This window comes from Botrytis cinerea, chromosome 5 (genome assembly GCF_000143535.2).
Source record: "Botrytis cinerea B05.10 chromosome 5, complete sequence".
NCBI classification, from domain to species: Eukaryota; Fungi; Ascomycota; class Leotiomycetes; order Helotiales; family Sclerotiniaceae; genus Botrytis; species Botrytis cinerea.
The window spans coordinates 2,779,110-2,798,736 of NC_037314.1; the positions used below are offsets into that span (position 1 = coordinate 2,779,110).

Here is a 19,627-nt window from a genome sequence, read left to right on the forward strand (position 1 = left end):
ACCAGAGAGCAGGTTAGCAAGGAATGTAATCTTTTGAAACTCCGATTCGTTCTCGTAGTCGGCGGTTAAGCAACGATTTACCGCGCTACGGAACGCTGTGTATTGATCCTGACGCTTTGCAATGTCTTGCTCAACACCACTAAACTTCTCGGGGGCAGTGAGGTACTTTCGGCGGGGCGGGGCTTGCGGGTTATTACGAATGGCAAGTTTCAATATCTCAATTGTGTCTTTCAATTCGACAATCTTCGATTGGGCGTCGGTGACTTGGGCTTCCGCTGCAGCGGCTTGAGCTTGTAGTGAACTCGTGATCGACTCGATCGATTCAAACACAGCTTGAGCAGCTGCGAAATGTACAGCGTTCGGATCGTTGAACAAATCTGTGAACGAAGAGACATCAGTTTCGGCGGAGTTGAGAACATGGTTCAAGAAAAGGAACTGTGGGGATAGACCAGGTGCAGGTGCTTGGGCGGCCATCCTTAGGACACTCTCAAGGTCGCAAAGCAACCCTGCAGAGTTCTTAAACAACAGCGGTTAGGGTGCGTGGCGGGCCAGTGGTGGGTACGATCAGCGCGATCGGGATGCGACGTCGGTGGAGTTTTTAATTAAAATGAAGCTGTGACAGCTTCTTATGAAGATGGTACAAACTGTCAAGGCACGGGTAAAGACGTATATTGTACCATAAGGGTGGAAGAGCTATGGAAGAGTGAGGCCCTACTTATAGGAAGCAGGGCACGCTAGTAGTCCGTGCCTAAGGCACGAAGGCAACTACAGAACATGTAGTTGGCGCCGTGACAGGAGGATAGATTCTATAATTAAAAGTATAGATTCTATAATAGGCGAAAGTAGGATAGATCTTATAATATGATTTTGATAAAGGTAGAATCTAATCTAAAATAGCTAGATTCTATAATTTTAGGTTAGATTCTATAATAGATTCTATAATAGAATCTAAGGGGTATAAGAGTAAATTATTTCTGAATTTTAGGGTATGAGAGTAATTAAATGACATTTGAGGGGCATAAGAGTAATTTGCCGTTAATTTAAATGGCAGGGTTTGCCGTTCTTGTTACGACAAAACTCGTTACCGAGAAAAAGCTAGTACAGTCGCGTCTTCGTCCAAAATACAAGAGAATTTACGGCAGAGACCAACACAAAGTGTTAGCCTGCATTCTTCTAAAGATCAAGAGCATTCAAATCGGAAAACCGAGGCTGGAACTCAATCACACCATCTTGTAGCGCCAAGCGATAAGGGAAAAAGAGCTGCCTCAAAATCTCCTTCAAGTAGACGTTCGACACCCGAATATCACCCAGTCTCACCTAACTCAAGAGGACTTAGCACATCTGAAGACTTATGTTTCTTTACTAGTCTTCAATTTCCAGCTTATGAACAAGGAAACGATTTCGTAGAGTATGAACCACATCAACCTCCAAAATCTCCGTATCGTCCACACTCGCCAAATGCAATGGGAACTTACACACCTGGCTTTCAAAACTTGGGATATGCGCAGCAGGGAAATCCGGATGGATCTGAATTATATCAACCTCCGCAACCGCAATATTACCCAAAATCGCCTAATTTGAGAGGTTTTACAAGACCCGAGACCGAATCCGCTCCTCGTGCCGATATGACACCAGAGGATGAACAACCATTCACGCACACTCTTGATAGTCACCAAAGTCATTTACCCTACCAGAGATCACCATGGAGACGATCTTTATAGTGCTGATGGAGAACCGGGGGAAATTTATCAGAGATCATTTGGGGCCAGTGCACCTCCAAGAAGAACTCCTGTAGAGAACTCCAAGATTCAGCGGCTCAGCGAAGGCATAGAGCTTGGGAAAGCGGACCTTCAAACAAACAGCGCGCTTACATCAACCCAGATCATAGCACTACCACTGCTGGTGGTGCAAGCTCATCAGGATTTAACCAAACACGAGACTTATCTGAAATTCAGTCACAGATGCATTTGACGAGTATCTTGGATCCCAATATTCTTACAACTTCCGATGCTGGAGAAAACTACAACCAAAGACTATCCACAGCCCTCCAGCCTTCAAGTTGTAGCGCTGGACCGAGCTCTTCTCGTTTGCCGGAAGCATCGCCAGGGGAAGCAAGAGATGAAGAGTGGCTGCGTGAGAAGTACATGTGGGATTCGAACGAGCACGAAATGCAACAACGGTATCTGCAGAGATATCCTGCGGACACCTTTGTAACTGGGGACCCTGCCGAGCTTCGTGCCCATCTTCTATTTGCCATGTCCCTTGGAGAGGGTCGGACATGCAATTATCGAGACAAACATTCAAAACGTTGTTCAAAAGTAGCCGTGGGAGTCAAAAGGTTCTTTTTCTGTGGTGACCCAAACCACGACGACGGTCATAACCCCAATTGGTATAGAGGAGCGAGAGTCCGTACTTTCCGTGAAAACAAATGTTTTCAGGTAATAAGAGTGCCTGGTCCAGAAACACATAACCATAATTTGCGCTTGTGTGACCGCTTTACTACCGGGGAATATTGTCATGTTGAGAGTCATTGCGACACGAACATGAATGTACCTCAGCCAAGAGGTCCGCTATAAAGCAATTATGGCCATGCCGGTTGACAGGTCTTCCCAGCTCCTGGATTCTCAATAATTGCGACCTTGTTGATTACTTCCAGGATCGAACATCATGACGACAACGGTAGATCAAAGTTCCGAATCGATATTCTTCAGCGCTGTGTTTGTTCATTCCTCTCATATGAGTATTGGCTGTTTTCTCTGGGGTTAATAATTGGTAGCAGGATTCCTTTAGTTTATTAATTTTTTCTTTATGTATTTCCTAATTGCAAAAATGAGTGGACTTAATATGATGGAGAGATACTAGTGTCTCCGGGAGTTTTCATTATTTCTTTACACATCTTTATTTTCCATTCTCAGATCCAAGTACTCCACAAACTCATAATTCTACATTTCTCTTGGAACCCACAAGTGTTTTACAGTTATCTCATTGGCTGGATATATATATTTTTGAATTGCGGGACCATCTTTTAGATTTCTTCCCATCAGTTACTCATAGCTTTTGTGATTGATTCTTCAACGTACATATTTAGTTTGCGTCGAGTTTAGAAAAAAGCGAATTACTATCACTATTAATCTTTATTTGTATGATTTGTTACGTGACTTTACATCCATATATCTTTTTTCGCTCTGATTCTCTCGCCTTCTAGTTCACTATCACTATTACAGAATTATGCTTACTGACTCCAAAATATCATCCCATCCATCCCACCCGTCCCATTTTCCAAAACTTCACACCCACCATACGACCTACATACAAATTCCCAATCTTCAAACCCAGTCCCATCAGTCCCTCATCCCCCTCACGCATTTCTGTACACTTTTTCCCTACCCCTCCCTCGCTTATTCAGGGGCCCATCAGCCAAGTTCTCGAATCTCCGCACGAGCATGCAAATATAATCACATGATTCAACACCATTCCCTTCTCTCCCTCTCCAGCCACTCCATCTTTCCACCTCATCACTCTCCAACCAATCTCGCGAGCAATCCACACAGAGCCCTAAACTCGATATCAAAGCTGCAAAGAAGCGCACCCAGAAGCAAAAGGGCACACATGGCATACTCTTCTCCGCCGCTCGTACAGTGTAGTATCTCTTCGATCATATAATTTCCAATTATATAACTCTTAATTACAAGAATAACTCTTTGATCAATTGATATCTCTTTATAACCCATCCCTAGCCTATTTATTTAAGCTTAGACAACCCTATATAAACCCGAATCCAGTTGAATTATAAAATAATAATGACCTATACCCAAAAAACTCCTTTGCTACTATTCATAAGATATGACACTCCATACAAAAGTAATAGTCTAAAACATACACCCCTTCTCATTACCAAATCTTTACACAGTATTACATCTTCCCTTCCCCTCCATTATCCCTATAGAAGATAAAGGAAAACAATTTGATTTCATATAAACTTAGAATCAATCAAACTATCAAACTATCAAACAATTGCAAATCCCCTCCACCCACCCCCCCCCCCCCCCCCCCCCCTAATCAACATCAAATCTCCCACTCTCCCCTAATTTCTGTCCCTACACCTGCCATCAGTATGTATAGTAAAGCATTTTCTCTTTCACCTCTAACCTACCTCTCACTTCTATCTCACCACTCCTATTGCATTACACCGCCATCATAATTCATACACTTTCCACTTCCCACCTCAAACTCCCCACTATACCTATCTACCAACCCAGCTATACATATATACACACATATATACACACATAGACACACACATAGACACACACATAGACACATACATACACACATACATAAATAGATACATACATAGATACATACATCTACCTACTCCATTCACTCCCTCCCTCCCTCCCTCCCTCCCTCCATACACTCTATCCACACTATCACATTTCCACTCCCCCTCCCCCTTTCCTTCCCCTAAAAAATAAGAAAAAAATTAAAAGTCAAAAAAATCCACACGGAAAACATAAAATAATAACAGAATTCCCACATATACTCACAATCGTGACCCGACTCCAAGTCTCTAATAATAATACAAACACATAGAGCATGCTTCTATTCCTTGTAATGTTATTGGAATAGAAATAGATCTTTGCTACTAGCATACTGCTTAGCATCAGATATATAATTTCCAACAAATATAAACTCATATATATCACATATATCACATTCAAACATCACGCTATACAAACATTGTTTGTTACACTGTACAAACGTTACACCACATAAACATCCACAAACCCAGAAGTCCCACTTCACCTCGTATTATAACACAACAGAAATCACAAAGCACCACAGTACACCACATCACCAACTGTCAAAAAGAGAATTTCATAATCATATTCACATTGTTAATCTCTAAAATCTCAACCACGATCTCCAACCTCCATCCTCACTATCACCACTCATTTATCTCATCTCAATCCAACCAGTCCTCAACCCTAATCCCAATTACAAAACTCTGTAGCTGATCAATACAAAGAAAGTATTCATTTCAATCCCTCATATCTCAACACCAAACGCCCTAGCAATGCAAGGATGGAATCACGCGCACCTCTTGCGTCTTTGGACTATGTACGATTTTGAGTAAACGAAGAAAGTCAACTAGACCTCTAAAGCCAAACCAAACCAACGCCACCCAGCCCCAATGCACTGCCAAATAGGAATCTGCACCGTCACATTGACCTCAATATGATTCATTGAATCTTCATTCACTCATCTCCAGCCACCCTTGCCGGTGGCATGCATAACACTTTCTCTTCCTCTCACCTCCCTATTCATACTACCACCGGCAGCTCCATTAATCGCATTAACTCTCAAACTTCCACTACCCTCACGGCCGTGCCCATGACCTCCAGACACCGATCTTCCCGAATCGGTTGCTCGTCTACTATGGCCATGTTTAATAATTACTGGTGCCGTTCTCGGACTTAACACACTGCTCAACCCATCTCCCTTGTCACTCTTTACCATCCGTCTCGCATGACTCGCCGTAAACATTTGATTTTCGCTATTTGGGCTTGTTGCAAGCTGAGCCGCTGTCGGACTTCGTGCTCTTCTGATTCTTTGATTACCCTCGGAATTCGTATGATTATGACCTGTCCTCGAGAGACTACCATGTCTCTTAAGTGCCATACCAATCTTAACGCCATCCGATTTTCCCACTTTATAATTCTCAGTTTCGTCGCTCGAATTATTTCCTGCCGTCTCGACAGATTCTTTTACGTCGCGAAGGGGGGATCGATTCGGACTAGAACCGTTCTTGAGGATTCTCAACGGAGAATGTTCTGTATCCGAAGACGTTGGGGAGAGATTGGTAATTGTTGGAGGAGGCGGCGAAGCCGAGTGGGGCTTTTTGGACAGGAATCCTGCTTGGAATCGATTGTTCTTGGGCTTAATATCAAGGGAAGTTAGTGGAGCCGTGGGAACAGGTGATGAGCCCAGGGGGTCCGTGGAAGCCTCGCCTAGGTATGATGGTAAGGGTGGTAGGGTAATAGTCTCTTCGACCAAGGATACATCCGGAGTGGATTCAAACTTCTGAGGTGTTTTCTCGAACTCGGCCAAGGCTCCGGAATCGTCATCGTCTCGCCATCTGACACTTCGCTTGGAGGTCTTCTTCGGTGTGAAAGAAAGTCCTTTCTTACCTACTACTATCTTACGACGCCTCGGTGAGGATTTCATCGGAGATGGAATTTGTGGTGCCACCGTTAGGGAAGGCATTTTAATTGGTGATTGTGATTCTCCATCAAAGGAGAGATTGATCTGCTTGTTGCGCTTCGGTGTACCTCGTTTGGTAGGCGCGAATTTTTCCGTAATCTTCATAGACCCATCTGGCTTGACTACTGAAGCAACGGCTGTTGAACATGTTTCTAAGAGTTTTGAGATGGTTTTCTTGCCATGTTGCACAGCATCTTCTTCGGTCATACTAATAACGTCATTAAGCGAAGACATGATCTCGAATTGGGCAGAGAGCAGCACTTGCATAACACCCGCATCGACACCCTTTTCTTGCTCTAAGACATATTGGAATGAATCTCGTGCAGCATTAGCTTTCAAGAGTTCTGTTTCTCTAGTCAAGCAAGCAATATCGTTGCCATCCTCGCGTCCGTCAATCTCAATAAGTTGGCGAACGCTGTTCTGTAAAGCAGAATCGATTGCCCGCTCCCAATTCATTTTTTGTAATCGTTGATGATAATGTTGACGGCTATTTTCTAATTCGAGAAGAATACCTTGAGCCGTCTTGCGCATAGATGCCAAATTAGGAGGCATTGATTCATCATCCCTAGAATCACAAACGTTATCGAATGATGCAATCCAGGAGGATAATACACTAATGCGACGTTCGATTTGTCGAAGCTTCTTCATCTGAGTGACCTTTTCTTGTCGGTCATTTACCGAGTTTTCAAAGGCCGCACGAATACGCACTACACCCTCACGTGTAATGGCATCTCTCTTTTCTGCTTGCTTCCTGAATTTCACAAACGCGATGGCCTCAGCATCTTTCTGCTGGGCCTTCAACTCATTGATCATAGCCATCTGCTCATCAATCTTGACCAAGAAATCCTTGACATGGCGATTGACATTGAAAACGTTTCTGGTGACCTTGGTTTGAATATTCTTGGCTCGGTTGGCGTATCTCAAGGTGTTCTGAGTTTCGTCGAAATGAGCACTGGAAGGACTAACACATACAATCATGACAGTCTTGCAATTACCACCGAGAGAAAATTTCAATAATCTCGTCAATTTCGAATTTCGATATGGGACGTGATTCTTCTTTCGAGGGTCGCAAAGAGCATTGATACAGCTACCAAGCGCGAGGAGGGATTTGTTGATATTTGCACCTTCGATCAATCTTTCACCGCGATTCTTTGTCGCGCTCGCACGTTCACTACCTGCTAAATCGATGATACTCAAAGTCGCCATTGTATGTGGTTCGTTCACTGATGCGTTTCGATCCTTCTGCGCGACGTTAATTTGTAGGACTGCATGAGATCGAGAGGATGTTGCATTGGCCGCTGTTGGAGAAATGGTTCGATATTCGTTTCCTTTGACAATCATATCCATAACTTCCTGGACATCTTGAGGTTTATGACTCGATAACCCCGCGACTGATACCGCTTGATTGGCATCCTCTCTCAACATTAAACCCCCTTTGCTACCCCCTGGAACCAAAAGATCTCGGATTGTCTCGTTGTAAATTTCCAGATAGGATAATGTGATTTCTGTCTGTTTTTCTTCCGCTCTCTCACTGATTTTCTCAAAGAGTTCCTGCATAGTTAGGAAAATGATTCCAGGTTGTTGAGCCGTTCCTGTAATCGTGTGAGTTTTACCACAACCAGTGGCGCCATATGCGAAGACTGTAGCGTTATAACCATCAAGGACATTATCCAAGAGACCTCTTGTTGTTGATTCGTAAACATCTCCCTGTGTTGTATTATCGTCGAAAACCCGATCGAATGCGAATGTTTGATCTTTGACTCGTTTGCCCATGTTCGATACTACTTTCGATTGAAATCGAGTCATGGGAGCATCTTGTGGAGGATCGAATACACTGCTAATGTTAGACTTGAGCGAGCCATTCCTTTCGCAATACGTACAGGCATCTATCATCAATCACCTTTATGACAGGATGAATTCCTCTTCCACCCAGCCTTGGAGTAGGAGCTCCAGCCAATGAGCCCTCTCCCAGAAATGATATGCCATCGTCGGTTTTTGTACTATGGAATGTAAGTAGTCGATCGAGGTATAGTGCTATGGGCTTGCAGGAGTTGAGGATGTAGGTACGAACATTTGCGCGGCTTCTTGAATCGTAAAAGGTCGGACACGAACTCCCAATTGTCAGCTAAAACCCCCCCGAAAGGCTACCATGATATACATACCAGTGACAGAGATCGAAGATGCGTCTGACGACATCTTATCGGAGTCAATCGTGTTCTTCTTAGATGTGTTGTTCTCCAGCTGAAGTCAAAGTAAACAGACCGCCAAAGTGAATTCAATACGATTATACAAGATCGACTTGAATAATAAGTAAGAATTAAAGAGGGCAATAAGTGCGGAAGAAGAATCGAAATACGGCTGTATCTGATTAGTATTGACTGTTAAGAACAAATACAGGGAAGGAAAGTCGTGAAGTCGTCGTGTTTGTCGAATTGGATTATGTCCATACACCCATGATATGTCTATCCATATGTGTTTGCGTTTGTTCGTGAAACTTTCATTTCTCGGGAAAACATGGTTGGCCCGTCAACTCCAAATGATCCACCTTCCGCATGAATTCTTAGCGCGACCCTGGAAAGACTAATCCTGTCCCCCCCTACCACTCCTAACGCAGCCTTTCATGCAAGGCTATCCTTAACTCGTACATATGTCTTCAATCTTGTTGCACTTTATTCAATCATGTGCAAGGGGGGCAGAAGGGGGGGGGGGGGGGGGGGAGGGGGTTTGGGATGTACTTGAGTACCTGGATATCCGGGTGTGCGTCAACTCCCAAGCTGTTCGTTTATACAGAGTTAAGACCAAAATGAAACAAAACTATTAGGTATGGGATCACATACATGCCTCGAGCGTTCTTGGATATAGGGGCTCAAGGAAATGTCTCTGTTTAATGAATGAACCATCACAAATTACAGATCACAATATATCATCCCGTTGATTGCTTGAATTTTATCATTATTTGCTGATGTCTGGGCCTCCCCCCTCTCAATTCACCCAAGTGTACTCCTCCTTTGCCCCCTCTTGCCTAGATAATATAGTACAGGAATCTCCTGGGCAAAAGCTAATCCAAACAACCAAACCAGTACTATACAGTCCACCCACCTAACATGTAGTCCCCTTCCACCGCCTGATAACTCCAAGTAAGCCGACCGGCCCGTCCATTGCACCATGCCTTTCTATCTTTCCCCATCCATCCTTAAGACGCCGGTTATCTCCATCCACCATCATAATATGCACAAGAAAATTAATCACAAGCAGAAAAGCCAAAAGGATCAACCCGTCGAACCATTCACACCAATATCAAAAAGATTAAGCGGCCAAGTACCCGCGATGGCTCCCGAAACTTGACCACCCAAATGTCCTGGCTCACTAACTCCTCCGCTTTGAACATCGCCCATCGATGTATTCAATTGTGTTGTGTCGCCATTACTCATATCTCTTCCTCCTAATTGCATTAGAGCACTTGCCGAGTAACATTCTTGTGGCTCAAGGTTACCTGTGACGGTAGATGTCCAATGTTGCCAGGCTTGTGTTGGCGCTGTGTTGACCTGGATCGGGTTTCTGTGCCATGTATTAGGGGCGACCTGCGTTGCCTGAGCAGCTAACGCAGCAATTAATGGTGCTTCTACAGAATCACTAGTTGGGGCCGAATATCCTCCATAACCTTGATTCTCTGGTTGCGCATATGTCAAATCCGAAGTACCAGAAGCCGATTCAAGATATGGTGAATATTGGGTTGCTGCTGGATAGGGTGTTTGTTGATGAGACATTTGACCTTCGGAGGGTGAATAGTTAGGTGTAGGCGCAGTCCCCGTAGCAGAAGTTGGTTCATTATAATTAAAGTTTTGAGCATTGACCGGATAACCATTATTTCCATTGGTATTCGATGTTTGCTCCGAAGGTCTGACTTCTTCCTGGGCATTATTATTGGAAGCGTAGCTCTTGTCATTCTTAGCAGGTAAATTTCGACTTAGTAATCCGAGTGTCCCATCGGTGACAACTTGCACAGCTTTCTTAAGCCGTGTTCCCGAACCTAGTATCAATCAGTAAACCTATTTCAAGCCAATAGAATGTTACTTACCAAGAAGTGAACCTATATCACCCATAATATCCAACCAAATATCCATCTCTTCTCTCAATGCAGCCAAATCAGCTGATGAAGTCCCTCCACGCTTTTCCCATTGGGCAAAAAGTGTAGTAGTAAGTGCCATAACAAAAACTGAGGTATTGTACCAAGTCGTATCAAGGCTCTTATACTTCTGCAGTTGACGAACAACTCCTAACATTTGGCGGGAAGACTCTACACAAATTCTCATACTCTCCGCGTTGAAATCTGGATCTGTGGTCATAGAAACTGAAGGATGGCGAAGAAGAAGACGGAATTCTTGAGACCAAGATTGAGCATAAAGAGCAAATACCCGTCCTTCTTGTTCATTGTGTCCCAACTCTCCGTTCACAAGCTCTGGGGGCAAGTCATCTTTCCAAGCACGAATCTTTGCCTCCAATCGGTTAACAGTTGCAATATAGGTACTTGGTTGACGAGAAATCGAATAGATAGTCGAATAAAGCTCCAAATAGCATGGTATCAATTTGAAACCTTGAATTCCAATCTCATGGTTACATTTTATTGGATTGGGTGGATCTATACCCTCTCCGGGAATGTAATCGTCATCAATTTGTGATGGACATTCGACGTCGTAATCTTCATTTCGAAGGGGCATTGGACGGCCAAGCTTGCCGCTAAGAGTGACATTGACAGCAAGGATGACCCAAAATGTTCGTCGGCGCATTTCAATGTCGAGCTCACTAAGCGTGTTCGATTCAGGTGCCCATCTCTTCATTGATCGGTGAAGGCCAAGCTCAATAGCAAGAGTCATTGCCATTCTTGCAAGCACCCAACTGGCTCCCGGCTTAGGAAAGTTTCGAAGGTGCAAGCAGATCAAGGCCAATGCTTGAACATCTTGTGCTGTGTGACTACATGCCAGTTGATAGAACATTCCAAGACAGTAATGATAATGTGTATTTGATTGAGAATTCAAACTGGCTTGTTGTTCGGCATCTTCCCAATTTCTGGTCGCGTATTGAAAGAACATGATGGCGAACAGCATATGAACAATAACATTCTCAGCAGTCGTGGGGCGAAAGTTGGGATCGTCGTACATGCGAGTTAACTATATCGTTAGCTAAAGAAAGTTATATCTCGAGCGTAATACACATACCAATCTCATGAAAGTGCCTCTGTGAAGTAGAGGACAGTATGGGTTAATAACACGAAAATACCACTCCGCATAAATGAGAGCCTCTGAGCGTGCGGGCAATTCAACCTTTTCAATCCTTGGATTTACATTCCAAGCCGATTGCATAAAAGACTGATATGATTTATTGTATAGCTGGGGATGGAAAATCGAAGGATCTGGTTCATCCATATCCGTTGAACGGAAGTCCGCAATATCAATTTCCATACCCAAAATCGACAAAGCCGTCCCTTTGATTGCGCTCAAGTGAGAACTGCCAGGCGATACTCCGAGATAATTATCGCCCATACATCCAGCGCGATAGGCAGGCAATGCGCGAAACATATTAGTTTCTTGCTGCTGGCCATTGTTCGACGTAGTTGAAGTGGGTGAAGTATATGCTGGACCTGTCGAGCTCCATGTTGATTGCATGCCATTTGAGGATTGAGCATAACCATATTGGCCCGATCCCGAATCCTGATAACCATTCGCCGGTTTGATATCCGCACCGCCTTGCATCAATCGATGCTCCAATTCCTGAATGCGAAGATGCAGATCTCGATTTTGTTGTTCGATTCCCTCCACATAACCCCGCGATGTCGCACGACCTGTTATTCTATCTGTCGTTTTACACTCGTTGTGGTTTTGGATACATGGCGAACAACCGCCAGCCAATCCATCGCATCGTATCTTGCGAACCTATAATCAAGAGAATATCATCGTTAGTCAGTTGAAACAATACCAAAAACGCATCGACACCATCGTTCATCCCATCTTTTCAGCGCCCACCCACTACTGGCTGGCTGCTAACTGACTAACCTTACAACGGTCGCAAGCTTGGCCAGTTCTCGTGGATGCCAGCAGTTTCTTCTTCACGGTATTTGAGAATTCTTCTGGATGTTGTTCCGATTTAATGTGCTTAGCAACGGGCGCATTCGAACCGTTTGGCTCACCAGAAGCATTTCGTTTTGGAGGCATCGTCGCAACTAATGCGCCGGAAAACGCCGTATCATGTAGTGAGGTGGAAGAAGCCGTTGGACACCCAATCCGTCGCTTCTGTCGGTTCTCAATTATATTGTCCGCCGATACTTTGTCACTGTTGGATTCTCCTATGAGCGATCCGTGAAATTGCCATAAAGCATTGGTGTAAGGATTGACCAAATCGAATTGTCGATTGAGTCGCTCTTGGTGATTAGTTTGAGTATGAGGTGAATTGAATTGCGACAATACACCGAGACCACCATGAAATATCATTGTGAGCAGCGAAAGCCAATTGGATTGGAGTGTGTTCGTTCTTGCTGGGGCTAGTGCCGATTGAGATACGGGTTCCGCCTTAAAGTTCAGGCAGGCTTGATACCGTCACTCTCTTCCAAGTGGTGAAGTGAAGGAGAGGGAGAACGAGCTGATGCAATTGAACCCTGCGACCGCTCATCTATCAAAAACCAACATGTGGGACGGAGACGAAGATGGAATCCTCATGCAATGATGATACGGGGAGATGGAATCTGTCTAGGAGGTGGTGGTGGTGGTGGTGGTAGTAGTATCATAAAGGTAAAGATGTATATAATGGCGATGTATCATAAAGGGGGATGCATATGTCAAATATATCAACCAAAATATAATAGTTGTTAAAGATAGCACATCTAGATCGACTTGGTTTGACGTTACAGCATCTATGAATACCAAGGTGTTCTATTTCAAGAATAAAGAAAAACAAGATATCAAGCTTCAGATCAAGGGACAACAAAAGCTTCTCCATATGTCGTCCTAAAACGATATGCTAAAAGAAGAGCAGGAGCAGATTACCCTCTCGAGAGATGAGAATGATAAGAAAAACCTTGGAACAAAAGCTTCCTCACACATCAATCGTCAATCTAAGATTGAATTCCTTTCTCCTTTTTCGTGCCTCGATTCTGGATGTTTCCGTAACTTTATATGTCAACAAGCCCCCTTTGCTCTCATCTTTGGTCTTCAGACTAAACGCACCTACCCATTGAATAACAAAAAAACATTCCGAATTACTCAAGAACACATCGAGAAGAATTCTAGAACTCATTCCCAATGCCGAGCTCGATTCTGATTCTAGACCGTGTAGCAATAACATTGTAGAATGTCCAGACTCCTTGCGTCATCCCATCTCATCCCATCTCTATTGCAAGAACCGGGGAAGATCAACTATGTCTTTCCCTCCCTAGCACTGCTATCTACGACACATACTCGATCGCATGCCTCGAGTCTGAATACCAGAGTCTGGTACTCACTCCTCCTCCCCGCCCCTAGGGGATGCAACACCACCAGCTACCCGTCACACAATCCCCTCCATCCCTTTCCTCTCACCCAGTCCGCATCTCGCGGGAAATGCCCATGCCCAAGCAATGACACTCCCCTCATTTCATAGGGCCAAATTGAAAAACATGGCTTACACGTGGCTTATTCTTTGTCCCCCGCACTCCCAACCATTGAAAAAGTACAACAACAAGAGTCTCGAAATATCAGCTCAGGAATGGCTTGGCATCCTCGCCTCCTGTGATTGAAGTATCACAAAGAAAGATCTTGGCTGGTTCTGGAACCGTCATCTTTCTTAACAAATTGAAAAGGAAAAGGTCTTTGCTGTCGGGATTCGAGAGGTCGCCGGATACGTCGTATGGATGGAAAAAACCCATCTTTAGCGAGAAGCGTAAAATAACCTTTGAGCCAAGAGAACGCTTCATAAATAGGTATCCAATTACCATTCATTTACGATTGTCTATTTTCGTATTGCAAAAACTTCTCTCTTGGAAGTTGGAACAGAGAGGCAAAAGAAAATATCAACAATTTGCTAACTTGATCAGAAATAGTTTTCAGCTCGGGGCGATAGACTCGGAATCCCATGCATGCCATGCTCGAGCCCAGCCAAGCATCGCATTCGTAACAAAGCGAACAGTCCAAAAAAACGTGGGAAAATAAAGCAATTGATAAAAGGTATTGGAACGATACTGTAATCTTTGCAGACCATCTTTGCATGTACTCCTATACATAATTTAAAAAAAAAGAATGCCACCAGATACATCCATCACAACACCACTTGCAGTGTCTCAAATCCCAAATTCAGATCAGCATCACGTGATACATAATGATCCCCCGTAACATCACGAAGACCAACCAACTCCATACGCCGCCAACGACCAGAAATCAATTCCAGCCAACCAAAGAGGAAGCAAAAAAGAAACAATCCACCAAATCCATTTCACAACTCCCCAAACCACGCCAAAACTCTCACAGCACCCACACCTCAAACCCTCAAAAATGGCACCCGCGCTTCTCCAATCCATCCCCCTAGAGCATCTCCCCGAATCGCATACCCTCCACATCGCCCTATACCGCAACCTCACCAACGCCTCTTTCCTGCACCAACAACTGCTCACCGGAAACACCGATTTTGAATATGCGTTTATCGATGCGAGCGTTGTATGTTCTCTCCATCGTTCCCCTCCTCTCCTCCCTCGCAAATTACTCATTACCCCTCCATTGCCCCACCATCAGATTCATTTTTATATCATCACGTGACTAATCTCGAACTCGGGGTGTGGATAGGTCCTTTCGAAATTACATATTTTAGCAGCGGCATACAGGGCGATAAATGATGCGTTGGAAGAAAGATTGAAGAGTCGAAATATTCATTCGGAAATTGTCTTTTCGCTGAGTATGAATAATAATGTATGTTCGCTTCTGCTTCTTCCCTCCTATTCTGTGTTCGTCTTCTCTTTGTTGTACACTCGGTTGGTACATGGTCACGTTTCAATGTACACTAAGTTATCTGGCACGATATTCGTTTCAAACTTTCATCGTTTCTATCGCTATAACGATTCAGAAAATCTCCCGAATGAATAAACTAACGCCCCCTCAAGATCGCAGAATCTTTCCGTCGCTTCGGTATAACCCCTTCCACCACCTCACTCCTAGTCGTCAAAGTAGCACCCGCATCCTCCGCATCTCAAATCTCGGAACATCTTTCGTCTGTAGTTGAAGGCGAACCTGTTCCGTTTGATGATGAGTCTCTAGCAAGTATGGTAGATATTGCGAGGGTGAAGAAACTTTACAAGTTGAATGCTCTTGGTGGTGGTGGGAAGAAAAGTGGTGCAAATGGTGTCAGTGGAAAAGCTGAGAATAAATTGGACGAGAGGAAAGAATTGGAGATTATGGTTCTGGGGGCGATGGCATTGAGGGGTGCTACTAATTAGATAGGTCTGGTGGAAGAATGAAATGAATTTTAATTCTGGTATTCGGGTCGTTTTCTTCTGAATATCGGTTCTTTCGATGTGAATTCTCATCTTGTGTACCGCTGCAAAAAACTCTATAGTCGAAAGGTAAGATTTCAACACCGAATGGAATGATGGGCTTCAAAGTAGATTTTCAGAAGTGCGAGGTACGTTTACCAATCGGTTTGTGTTATGTTCCACTAGTAACATTAATGTTAGTCTTGCTTGCGTCTACGAATACTTGAAGGCTTACTGGAATACCTGAATTGCTCACTTCAATGCAAAGGAACTTGCGAGCATACTCCCCCTCCCCTGCTACTGCAGATGGATCCAGTTTAAGCTTATTCTTCAGAATATCAGATGTTGGCTGTTTGAGATAGTAATGGCAGCGAGCCTCCCGACGCCAATGCTGCATACTTTACGCTATTTTGAGTTCCTCCAAGGATATCTATGGGATGAAGTGTTTTTTGCTGTCTTTCCATACACTACCACCGCCACTATTCAATATGAAAACCACTCATATAATGCTCGCGAGTAGTCATGGACTCGCTAGGGGATGTAATACTCCACTTTATTTGGAAAAATTTCGGTCTATGGTGAAGTAAGTTGACTTTTGAGTAGAGCTAACGCCAAGAATCTCGATTGATCATCAACAACCGAGTATCAAACAGCTACCAGTCGGTTTCGGTAGTGTCCCACTGCAAGACTAACGTTAGTGTAGAGCAATTCAAGAGTATTAATATGTATAGCATGAAGTATCCAGATTAAAATTCCAAGCAAGCTTACCGGTAGTTCCTCGTCGCTCAAACTTGCGCAGAAAAAATGATCGTCGTACCTACCGATTCCCGCCATAGCCGAACTATCCAGCTGCAAATTTCCGGAAAGTACCGTTTCTAAGTCGTCTAGAAATTCCTCTTCCTGATCAACCAGTGTTCTAAAGAACTCTGGATGGAAAAATTTTCCTTTTTCCAGTACGTTCATGCTAGCCTCCTTCATTGCCTTGAACAATGGCTCATCATATTGACAAGCCGTCGAATGCACTGATTCGTAGGCTATAAGAAGGTTTTCGAAGATTTTGTTCCTTACAGTCATCAGGGCCTGTTTCAGGGCCTGTTGAATGTTGGGGTCCTTGTTCTTGAGCGGGAATTTAGGTGTTTGTCTCATAGTACCAGCAATGTAGATAACACAGTCTCTGAACAACAATGGATGACGAAGTTTGTACGCTGACTCGATGAGATCATATGCTTTGTGAATATCAAAGTTAGGGCTCATATAGAAACAAGCATACAAATTGTTTGATGCTGCTGGCAAACAGCGATAGTAGTCTGCAAGCTTTGTAAGTTCGACCAGTTGCTCTGGATCAACCTTGAATGGGATGCGATAAATGCAATTAAGCATGGCAACAAATGAGTCGATTTCTGGCTCTGATCTACCTTGCAACGATTTGCTTGGACCTTGTTTCTATATTATATCCCAATTAGCATTTTTACTCCATGCAAGCGGACACATATCATTTGAACTTCATACGTTACTATCAGCAACAACATGCCATCCAGAACCATCATCGTCGACCTCATCGACCCATTCATATGCAAGTGCTGCTCCAGTTTTTGCAGGTAGTTTATCCGGAGAATCCATAAATTTTCGAAAGAAGGCAGAATGCATTTTGAGTAAAGATGAATGGGCATGAATTTCTATCTTTCCAAAAAGACGAAATCGGGTATCCAGAAGTTGGCCTGGAAAGGCAAACTTTTTGATTTGTACTTGGTACTGTGAACCTCCGTCGGAGGGTGCTGATTCTGCCATCGCTGCTCACTACGAATGAGCTTTGGAGAAGAAGATTGTTGAGAGAAAGTTTGTGGAAAGAAGGGACGACGAGGAATTGAAGATGAAAGCCTTAGCGTCGTTGTTATGGCTATAAAGCGGCACGTGAAATTCTACTGAACTTATCAGACCTTTTTCTGATACTTTCGCATACAAAATACTTTGTATTCACTACAAGCTGTGAGTGAGTTACTTGGTTGATATGATATCGGTCGTTTTCCGTTTATTATTTTGATTTGCGTACTCAATACTACAGATATCATTCTAGACTTTTCAAGGGCATTCTTCAAAGCATTACTATATTAGTGTGAATAACACATCGTTTTGTTGGCGTATCTGAAACGGCGTACCTCCAAATTCAAATGTTACTTTAAGCTTATATATATATATATAGTACTAACCAAGGAAAACAAATACACATATTATGGATACAGTATCTTCTGTTAATATCTACTCTAGATAGTTGTAATGTCTAGAATATTTGCCACCATCTAAAGTACGCGAAACATGACTAAAATCAGATAATACCCTGCAAGATGATTTCACTTGTTGTTGCCTTCAACACCACCCTGTATATATCCGAAGTCGTTACATAGACGGCCCTCATCCATTCGGACTTAAATATCTGATCCCAAGTATTCGTAAAGACAACATTCATTCGAGATGGAAAACGTGCTTTTCCTACCAGTCGGTTTCGCTCGGATCCCACTAAGAAGACAAGTGTCAGTAAGATGAGAGAACGATTTGCTCGAATTGTAAAGATTGGTGGAGAATTTGTGCAATGCTTTTTTGACTAACAGGGGAATATTTACAGGTAGATCTCTATCAAGCAATCTTGCACAATAAAAGTGATCCGTATCATTGGTATCATGGGCGCCGGCTTCGCGAATGAGTTCACACGGTAAACGTAACTCGCATTGCAGTAAATGAGATAGAGCATTGGCAAATTCGCTGTCGTGCTCCGCGAGGAGTCTGAAGTAACGTGGCAAACTCAGTGGGACTCCCGTTTCCTCAAAGCCAACCTCCCAACAATGGCCTAGAAGCTTCGAGCGTTCCTCAGTAGGTGCAGATAGCATGAGGCGTTGCTGGGCTTCAACTACTCGTCGATTAATCTCATTGCGTACTTTCATCATGGTATCGAAAATTACTTTGTTACTCAAATAATAAGCATCACCAGAATCAGAAGGCATATAGCCAGCAACTTGTATGAGGCAATCTTTGAACAGAAGTGGTTGATGAAGTTTGTAGGCAGTATCAAGAAGTTGTAAAGCATATTCTTTGACGTAATCGTTGTTGCTTTGATCGAAGCAAGCGAAGAGATTGTGTGAGACTGCCGGAAGGCAACGATAGTAATCCGCCATCCTGGTGACGATAAACAGTCGGGCTACCCAGATCTTATAGGGGATTCGGTATAGTGCGTTGAGCATCTCAATGAAGACCAGAACTTCCACATCCCAGATTGCGTTTTCTGACAAGGCATTATCGTTTGGTTTCTGTATCATGATCAATATAAGTTGCCATTCAAGTATGTATAATCTTTATCGATATCGAAGGAACCTACTGCATGGGATTTTTCAACCAGATGCCACTCGCCATCATCTTCAATCACACTGACCCATTCGTACCGAAATTGTGCTGACGGCTCTGCAGGCTTTTTGTCTGGAGAGTCAAGAAACTTGCGGAAGAATGCCGAATGGATTTTCAAAATTGTAGAATGTAAGTGAATTTCTGTCTCATCGAACAGAACAAATCTGGTATCAGGTGTCTGGTCGGGAAGTGAAAACTTCTTGAGCTTTGGGGACTGCCTATCTGTTTGATCCATGATTGCTCTTGTAAAGTTTGTGTTGGTAATATTGCTACGGTTGTGGTACTTTGTTTTCGAAGTAGAAGTTATGGGTGTAAAATGTTTCAAGGTAAGAGTCTTGAAGAGGAGGAAGAGAAGCTTAAGTAGCCAGGCGATAATCGCTAGGTTCGCTAATTTGGCTGGCGTAACGGGGATGCACGACTACTGTTAACAAGCCAGCGTATAATATGTTCTCTCAGTCGCTGTATTGGTCTAGTTTTTTGGTA

General features: G+C 43.6%; 6 protein-coding genes across 6 annotated transcripts; 2 read left to right on the forward strand and 4 right to left on the reverse strand.

Moving 5' to 3' along the window:
- The first annotated feature begins 1,004 nt into the window (after positions 1 to 1,004).
- Positions 1,005 to 2,664, forward strand: BCIN_05g07890 (hypothetical protein). The gene is made up of 3 exons (XM_024693226.1): positions 1,005 to 1,098; positions 1,143 to 1,677; positions 1,753 to 2,664. The coding sequence occupies exons 1-3, from the start codon at positions 1,045 to 1,047 to the stop codon at positions 2,574 to 2,576; spliced, it is 1,413 nt and encodes a 470-aa protein (XP_024549011.1). The 5' UTR covers positions 1,005 to 1,044; the 3' UTR covers positions 2,577 to 2,664.
- A 2,531-nt stretch (positions 2,665 to 5,195) lies between these two features.
- Positions 5,196 to 8,541, reverse strand: Bckip3. Its single transcript, XM_024693227.1, has 4 exons — positions 8,427 to 8,541; positions 8,336 to 8,375; positions 8,145 to 8,264; positions 5,196 to 8,098 (listed from the first exon to the last, which is right to left on the reverse strand). Exons 1-4 carry the CDS (start codon positions 8,458 to 8,460, stop codon positions 5,263 to 5,265), a joined length of 3,030 nt encoding a protein of 1,009 aa, XP_024549012.1. The 5' UTR covers positions 8,461 to 8,541; the 3' UTR covers positions 5,196 to 5,262.
- Positions 8,542 to 9,369: 828 nt separating this feature from the next.
- On the reverse strand, positions 9,370 to 12,837 carry BCIN_05g07910 (hypothetical protein). The gene is made up of 4 exons (XM_001545471.2): positions 12,315 to 12,837; positions 11,481 to 12,194; positions 10,343 to 11,432; positions 9,370 to 10,294 (listed from the first exon to the last, which is right to left on the reverse strand). The coding sequence occupies exons 1-4, from the start codon at positions 12,747 to 12,749 to the stop codon at positions 9,534 to 9,536; spliced, it is 3,000 nt and encodes a 999-aa protein (XP_001545521.1). The 5' UTR covers positions 12,750 to 12,837; the 3' UTR covers positions 9,370 to 9,533.
- A 1,605-nt stretch (positions 12,838 to 14,442) lies between these two features.
- On the forward strand, positions 14,443 to 15,804 carry Bccgi121. The gene is made up of 3 exons (XM_024693228.1): positions 14,443 to 14,942; positions 15,069 to 15,191; positions 15,383 to 15,804. Exons 1-3 carry the CDS (start codon positions 14,781 to 14,783, stop codon positions 15,713 to 15,715), a joined length of 618 nt encoding a protein of 205 aa, XP_024549013.1. The 5' UTR covers positions 14,443 to 14,780; the 3' UTR covers positions 15,716 to 15,804.
- Positions 15,805 to 16,309: 505 nt separating this feature from the next.
- Positions 16,310 to 17,660, reverse strand: BCIN_05g07930 (hypothetical protein). The gene is made up of 3 exons (XM_024693229.1): positions 17,261 to 17,660; positions 16,520 to 17,194; positions 16,310 to 16,431 (listed from the first exon to the last, which is right to left on the reverse strand). The coding sequence occupies exons 1-3, from the start codon at positions 17,537 to 17,539 to the stop codon at positions 16,405 to 16,407; spliced, it is 981 nt and encodes a 326-aa protein (XP_024549014.1). The 5' UTR covers positions 17,540 to 17,660; the 3' UTR covers positions 16,310 to 16,404.
- Positions 17,661 to 18,183: 523 nt separating this feature from the next.
- Positions 18,184 to 19,467, reverse strand: BCIN_05g07940 (hypothetical protein). Its single transcript, XM_001545474.2, has 3 exons — positions 19,119 to 19,467; positions 18,370 to 19,050; positions 18,184 to 18,265 (listed from the first exon to the last, which is right to left on the reverse strand). Exons 1-3 carry the CDS (start codon positions 19,377 to 19,379, stop codon positions 18,239 to 18,241), a joined length of 969 nt encoding a protein of 322 aa, XP_001545524.1. The 5' UTR covers positions 19,380 to 19,467; the 3' UTR covers positions 18,184 to 18,238.
- Positions 19,468 to 19,627: the final 160 nt, after the last annotated feature.